The sequence below is a fragment of the Berghia stephanieae genome, chromosome 6 (assembly GCF_034508935.2).
Source record: "Berghia stephanieae isolate SIO BIC M18660-M18661 chromosome 6, UCSD_Bste_1.3, whole genome shotgun sequence".
Classification (NCBI taxonomy): domain Eukaryota; kingdom Metazoa; phylum Mollusca; class Gastropoda; order Nudibranchia; family Aeolidiidae; genus Berghia; species Berghia stephanieae.
This window is the reverse complement of record NC_088365.1, coordinates 32,595,991-32,603,457: the sequence shown is the minus strand read 5'-3', so window position 1 is coordinate 32,603,457 and position 7,467 is coordinate 32,595,991. Positions and strand designations below refer to the sequence as shown.

The 7,467-nt window shown below is 32.5% G+C and overlaps 1 protein-coding gene across 1 annotated transcript in view; it reads right to left on the bottom strand.

The window, feature by feature from the left end:
- Positions 1-23: 23 nt before the first annotated feature.
- The window catches only part of LOC144974891 (uncharacterized), a 31,360-nt gene continuing 23,916 nt past the window's right edge, over positions 24-7,467 (bottom strand). The window contains exons 13-19 of the mRNA XM_078918356.1: positions 7,298-7,418; positions 5,708-5,908; positions 4,445-4,626; positions 3,606-3,876; positions 2,708-2,751; positions 1,207-1,286; positions 24-148 (exon numbers count right to left, since the gene is read on the bottom strand). Coding sequence (XP_078774482.1) covers positions 44-148; positions 1,207-1,286; positions 2,708-2,751; positions 3,606-3,876; positions 4,445-4,626; positions 5,708-5,908; positions 7,298-7,418 — 1,004 coding nt within the window. The 3' untranslated portion in view covers positions 24-43. The remainder of the gene's footprint in view (positions 149-1,206; positions 1,287-2,707; positions 2,752-3,605; positions 3,877-4,444; positions 4,627-5,707; positions 5,909-7,297; positions 7,419-7,467) is intronic.

The following is a 7,467-nucleotide window of genomic DNA, read 5'->3' as shown; positions in this document are numbered from 1 at the left end:
GAACGAAACAATACAATTAGTAATGCAAGTGAATCAAATGTTTTTATTTCTTCTTCCATGACCCAAATTTTCTCACAGCTTTTCCCTTTTCTCGTTCTTCCTCAATCCACTTCTTCCTGACAGCATAATCACTCCTGCTTCTACATATCTGAAGTAAAATACAAAGTATATAATATCATTCAAATGATCCTGACTGGTAGCAATTGTAGTAAAAGAAAAAATATTAAATAAATCTAAGTTATCTTATGTGAAAATAATCGACAGCACACAAAAAACAAGTTTAAAACTTAAGCCTTTATATGCGAGTATTCACTAAATGTGCTCAAATCACTTTACAAAGGATCCTTAGCCAACAGCAACACTTAACATGTAGAACAAAACATTACACATGTTAGGCAGTATTACAATTTTTTCCAACAAAGACAACGCTGTTAACAGCCAGGTACTCATTTTACACCCAAGTCCGGTAAGACAAATATGAGTCAAGAGCCTTTTCCAAGGACTCAGCTATGAGCTGCTCAGAGTGAGACTTGAACCCAGGGCCTTCTGATCTGAAGGCGAGTGTCATACCACTAGACTACAGAGAATTGATGAACAGAAAAACATAATATGGCTCTAGGAAATATATCAAACCTCACAAAAACATAATTCTGTTATTGTATCATAATCATAACACAATAATTTATTATAATCAGTGAAAAAATGGGTGAACCAAAAATTTTATGGTAATGGTAATGTTCTTGTGGTTTTGCATTACATCCCAAATTAACAAAAATACCTAGATATAGACAACTGTTTTCAATAAAGCGTCATTCCTCAACTTAGTACTGTATCAAACCGATTATAGCATTTATTTATAATGAAAACCATTTACCAGAAAATGGATATACAAAAAATGTTTTTGTCATTTATTTTATGAAATTTTAATTATTGTTTATCTCCACTACCATAATTCTCAGCTTTTTGTTTTTTAAAAAAAGGAGTCTCTTCATCTCATTTTGATAGAGCACTTGCCTCATCAGCAAAAAGGGACAATGAAAATTTTTCTTATCCCCCTCCTCACGGAAAGTACTTCACAATATACTAGGTACCTATCAAAAGGATAATAAGAAATTGTCCATTTCATGCTACAGAAACTCTGACTCAAAGAACCTCATGGCTCTGGAGAATCACTTAAATCTTTAAAATACGAGAGAAAAATTTCACCTTCAATATGTTCTGTCGAATCTCAGAATTTCTTTTCTTCCATTCTTCCTGTGTGAAGCGGATATCCACCCTGCCAGCATCTGAAAAACAAGTGAAAAAAAAAACAAACCTCCAGCTAATTTTTTACAATATCTCACCGACAAATGACAATGATTTACCACCACTGGCTATTCCATAACCTATTCGCCAATCAATGACTTTTTGACCCAATGAATGACAGAAAGTTTTCAAGGATTATTTATTTGTTTTTGTTCCCAAAAGCCAAGAGATATTAGCATACAATATACTGTAGTCATGAGATATCGCACTAATTAAACGCTTTTCCACGTTATATTACCATGCAGTTTGCAAGACTTATTTCCCTGGCAGACAGTGTAATTTAACATAAAAAGGATTTTAATTGTTTCTATAATAATTTTGGACAAAGAAAACTGTTTAATTCAAGGAGACCTCTGAATCGAGCCATGTCAGATAAAATCGGGAACATTTAAGAAAGCATTTTCCCCCCAGTAGCTTACCTTTATGCTGCCTAAAATATTACACAATCTTGAAGACCTTGTCAGAAATTCAAAATGGCTGGACTCTTCACCAGTACCACAAAAGCCACCCTATAATCTTATCTAGCCAAATTGTATGCCATTCTCTCGCCATATTTACAAATGTTGCACCTACAAAGTTTCTTCAAGTCATGACAATGACGGCCATCTAGCCATAATTTTTGAGAGGTTTCTGAGATTAGATCCTCTATTCTCCTATCAGATGTCCTTATCGAGTGGCTTGTTCTGGATTAAGGCGATTGGGTTTGCCCTGACCCAAGTTGGAGTATTTTCCCATGAGGGAGGCAGTTGGATATGATTGTGTTATTTGAAAGGTTATACATGTATTTCAAACTTTCAAACATCTCTTTGAGGGATTGCATATAAGTATATCTGTATGAGAAACTGTTTTCCACCTTGAGAGAATTTGAGTTTGTGTATTCTGCTCTGAAGGGTGATATTTCTTCTTGTAAATTGAATCTATGAATGAGTGGTATTTTTTCTTCGTATAAATAAAATCGACGGCAAGAGAGGAAGAGGTAGACCAACAAGAAGCTGGGAACAAGATATATGGCTGGGAATGACAGTAACTCAAGCAAGTAGACTGGCGGAAAACCGTAATCTGTTTCGCAAGAAAGTTCGGGAAGCAACGTCCTATGCAGGATCAGCTGACTAGATGATGATGATAAACAAAATCTCTTGAATGGGTGTGATTAGGAATTATATGTGGGTCTCCAAGCACATGTGAGTCTTCAGGTGCTATAGGGAGTGGTACAAGGCAGATTCCTACAGAAACCTATTTTTGAAACCACATCTTCTTTGGATGCTCTACAGCCTTACTTTTATTTCTGGGCATCTGTGACCCAAGAGAGTTTCAGAAATAAAATATGGAATAAATGAGCCATTGAGTATAAAATCATAAAAATGTGCAAAACCAGAGTACTTGTTTATTTATTCATACTTACCCTTCAGAGACTTTTCTAATGAGCGTTCAAATTCCTTAATGTTGCTGAAATGGAAGGGGGAAGGGGAGGGGAGAATAAATCATTTCAATTTTGCACGACAGTCTTTAAAAATATTTATTACATACAGATTTTAAATATTTCATTGTTACTTAGCAACTTCTTAAAACATATACTGACAAAAAAAGTGATCGTAATAAATGCTGATAGTTAGTGTGATAGTGATATGTGTTGGTTGTTATGGCAGTGATGACGATGATGTGGTAGTGATTGTAGTAGTGGTGGTGGTGATGATGATGTGGTGGTGGTTAAGTGAAGGAAAAGGTGATAATGATGTGGTGGTTGTAGCAGTGGTGGTAGTGTTGATGATAATGTGGTGCTGATGGTAGTAGATATTGCTGTGTTGGTAATGTTGACACTGTTGAAACCAGAGTTTTGGCATCTCTGTAATTAATTAAATAAATAACCCACAAAGAAATGATTTATGTTAAAGGGTAAAAAGAATATGTAGTCTCTTATAAAAAAAAAAAAGAGATTCTATCTGTCTTCCTCAAACCAAAGACTCCAGACTCCAGATAACCTGGTAAAACCAAATAGTCTCATTACAAACCAAGGACACAGAGCCACATGGAAAGACCAAATGATATTGAAGAATAGCAAGGCTGGACCGATGAAAAATCTACCACTTAAGAAGGGCAAAAGTTTAACTAACCATAAACATGTATTATAAGAAATGGAAATTTGGTTTCATATGGCTCACTGGGGGAATAAATGAAGCGTTGTTAAGCATAATGAGCAAAATAAAACAGTGGAAAAGTGCTATTTAACTGTATTAATTTTTATATATATATTCAATTGACATCACTATTCTGATGTGGCCTATTACATCTATTAGACTTACCGTTCCTTTGATTCATCCTTAAGAGCAACAGCATTCTTCACCAAAACTTTATCCTTGCTTTCTTTGTGCTTAGAATTCCTCACTTCACCATCTGTATGCTTGGAATTCATTGCTTTAATTTCATTGTTATAAACAAATTCAGAGTCCCCTTCTTTACTGCCTTTGACTTTGGACATCACTCTGTTATCCTTTGGTGTTGATGTCACTCTGTTATCCTTTGGTGTTGATGTAAACATCAAGCCTGACAAAGGTTTCACCGCAGGTTGTGAATCTGTCCAAAAAAATAAGATTATTCTTTTGCTTTTTAAACAGATAAATGGAAATGACATTTAACAGACACCTTTTCAATAAGGAATATGGATTTAACAAAGTTAATACCTGCAAACTTTGACAGCACATCTTAGAACAAATTTTTCTCTACGATAAAAATATAGCTGCGATTTTTTCATCTCTTTTCCACAATTAAATCATCAGGGAATAGTTTCTAAATGGCATTTGTTTACCTACAACAGATTAAAGATATAAATATTCAAAATCTGACATCATTGGAGGCATTTTGGATACATAATTAAATGCTGGGAAAAGAAGATAAAAAGAAAAAAAATCTAACATCCTTCCTCTACAAGAAATTGAACTCCAGACCTTTTGTTATACATGAACATATTGAGATTTTTATCTTGCACCGTTGCCCAAAGTTTTTCATTTCTTTCTTTTTCATAAAGAACAAACGTGTGCGAACATATTTACTGCAATGAATTAAGATAGCAAAAGACTTGGGCAAAAATTTCTTATCAGACCAACGTGCCAACCCTAGTTACCGTTTTACTAACAATAATTACCTTTCTCCGTTGCTTCTTTGTCATTGTCATTCTTAGTCATTTGTCCATCAAACATGTCTAGGAATGAAAATGACTCTGCATCACCTTCCTTTGCACAAAACCCTGGTTGGGTCTCTGTCTTCAACATGCTCATTAGAGAGTCACTCATTGTCACTTCTGACATGACTGTAGAATTTTCCGTACTGAGAGAAATACAAGGAAGACATTGGCATATAAATCAATCATAACTAATATGCTATCTTTCAAATCAAATTACATCAGCAAAAAAAAAAAAAATTAACAAATGATAGTGTCGATTCCAAAATGCACTGGAATATATTAACCAAAAGAGAAAAAAAAAAGAATGAAAAAGATTGTAAAGTAGAGTACAGTGCAAAGCGAAAAAAATATTTTTTATATATTTCTAGAGAATAAAAAAGGTAGATTAGAAAAGAATAGCTAACAATAATCCAATCAATAAACTCCACATTTGAGGTGATTGGTTTTGAGATGTGATTCAAAAGAAAAAATTATGTTTGGTATTTTAATGCCTTTTTCATGCGCTGATGGGAATAACATCTTTCCTTTCATTATTCATATTGTTCTAAAATATTTCACTTTTAATTTTCTCGAAAATGAAATAAATAAATGTAAACATAAAAGAAAAAATTAATAAAATGTGAATAATCTGGAAAAAAGGATTTTGCATCTAGCAGATAAGTTGAATTTCAGTAAAAAAAAAACAAAAAAAAAACCTCTGGATTTTAAAAAGAATAATTTTAAAGCAGCCTCTCATACATGTAAATATATGAGTCAGAAACATTTTGTATAATTTCAGTATTCTTGTTTGTATTTTCTTCGAAAAAAAAAAAAAAAGGAAAAATATGCTTTAATCTTGATTTAAAGCTATTAATACACAAATCACAGCTTACAATGTTTTAGAATGGATTTCGTATAGTTCAAGAAAAGGATCCATTGGAAATTTTTACAACAAAAAAAAATGAAAGAAAAAAATACCAAAACAACAACAACAACAACAACAAAAAAACCCACGCTATTTTCAACAACTTGGCTCTAAAATTCTGGCTTTTAAAAAATCTGAATTGAAAGATAAGGAAAATCTGTATTTGATCAGCTTTGACCTCCAAAAACTCTGCATTTACCGATTTAATTGATAGTGGTGGCAGGATGTATGGAGAAAACAAAAATGTCTAATTCTTACGTTATAATGGAAAATGAATAAAACAAAGTATCATCAATTATCATTAAAGACGGCAATATTACCTTTCTCTCAGTTGCTTTTTATCCTGTGTATGGGTTTTGTCCTTTGATGGTGTCTCTTTTGGAGTTTCTGTTATGCTGACTTCTTCCTTTTTCACAGCTTTGTCTGGAGTTGCCACAGCTTTCTTCTTAGTCTGGGATTCTTTTTTCAGATTTTGAGGTGATTTAAACTTGGTAGGATCGAATCTAAGCTGATTCATATCCCTGAAATTGGAAATTTTATTGCTGTCAGAAAATAAAGCTTATTTGAGTGTGAAATTGCGAATACTGACTTAATCTAAAAACAAGGTCAAGATTTCAAACCATGGTCTAGTTACCTTGGTAGTCTGCCTTTGGAAAAAAGCTCTCAGCATGCATCTCATATAAGAGACAAATGTAATTGCACAGATGTAAAAATCACAATCACAAGAAAATCAAAACGAGAAACTGTCAGTTGTCAAATCATTGTGTTATTATTATTTTTAAAAATTCAAATTTATCTGATGCAGCAAATAAGGTTAAATTTACAACAACAAAAAATCATTAGAAAATGACATTGGTTTTATTGAAATGAAAAAAGAAGGCCATTAACAACCATTTTATGAAAATCAGTTGACAAATAGCAATGGTATGAGCAAATCTGATTTTGAGAATTGCTTTTAAAAATTTTTTAGCATGTTCCAATAATTGTATATATCAGTCAATTTTCTTGAAATATATATCACTTTTCTGAGCAAAATCAGAATGAGCACGCTTGAACTTTTGAGTATTAAAAAAATACCCAGATAACAACTTGTTTTTAAAAATAATCTATTTTTTTTACTTTGAGCTTTCATATCTTTCGTACAGTCAGAGATGGTGATGAAACTATAAGATGACCCTTGTAATGAAGTTAACCAATGACTCAAAGACTGATCTCATAACTGTTGAGCTGTCAAAACGACATATCATTTATGGATCAAGAATCTTGATAACCGATTGCTGATGAGTCAAGAACATCAAGTACAACAACAAAAGTTGAAGATTTTATGAAGAACGGAGCTATGAAATTGTTACTGATCACTGTTTAATCATGCATGACTTAAAAGAATGTAAATGCCGCTCTAAACAGCAAAGGATGGAGTAAAATCAACAGGACACAGACATATATGAAAAATTCATTATCTACTTCCCCCCTAAAAATATGAGGCTTAATTTGGTTATGTAAACTAAACAACATTAAGGTCAAAATCATTCAATTTGAAATAGAAAAAAAAAAAAAAAGGAAATGAATTTCAAGTGGTGAGCTTAACTTCAGACAGACTTTAAAAAGTTTAAATCATTTTTGTGATGTCTTAATTACTGTTGTTATCACTCAGTCCACAAAATTATAATATTTAGCTTCCAAAATAGAATTCAGATAAATTATCATAAAATTCTCCACATGTATACAAAAAAAAAAAAGATGTTCAAGAGAGTAATTTGAATTCAATGGTCATTAAAACAAAAAAATGTTTTCACATGATTTCCTCTTACACCTACACCAGTGTTCAAAAAATCAATCCTAAAAGATAAACCAAATGTGTGTGAAAACAAACACATAGATTTGGATTTGTTAGTATGATTAATCCTTACATGATTTGGACATTGTCTCGTTTCAGTCTGGCTGTCAGTTTATCCACCTTGTTCTTGCCAACAACTTTCTCAAGCACTTGGATATTCCTCTTTTTCTCCTCTGCCAAGGAAATCTCTTGTTCTTGTTGGATAACAATAATAATGATCATAATAATAAAACACTTGAAGTT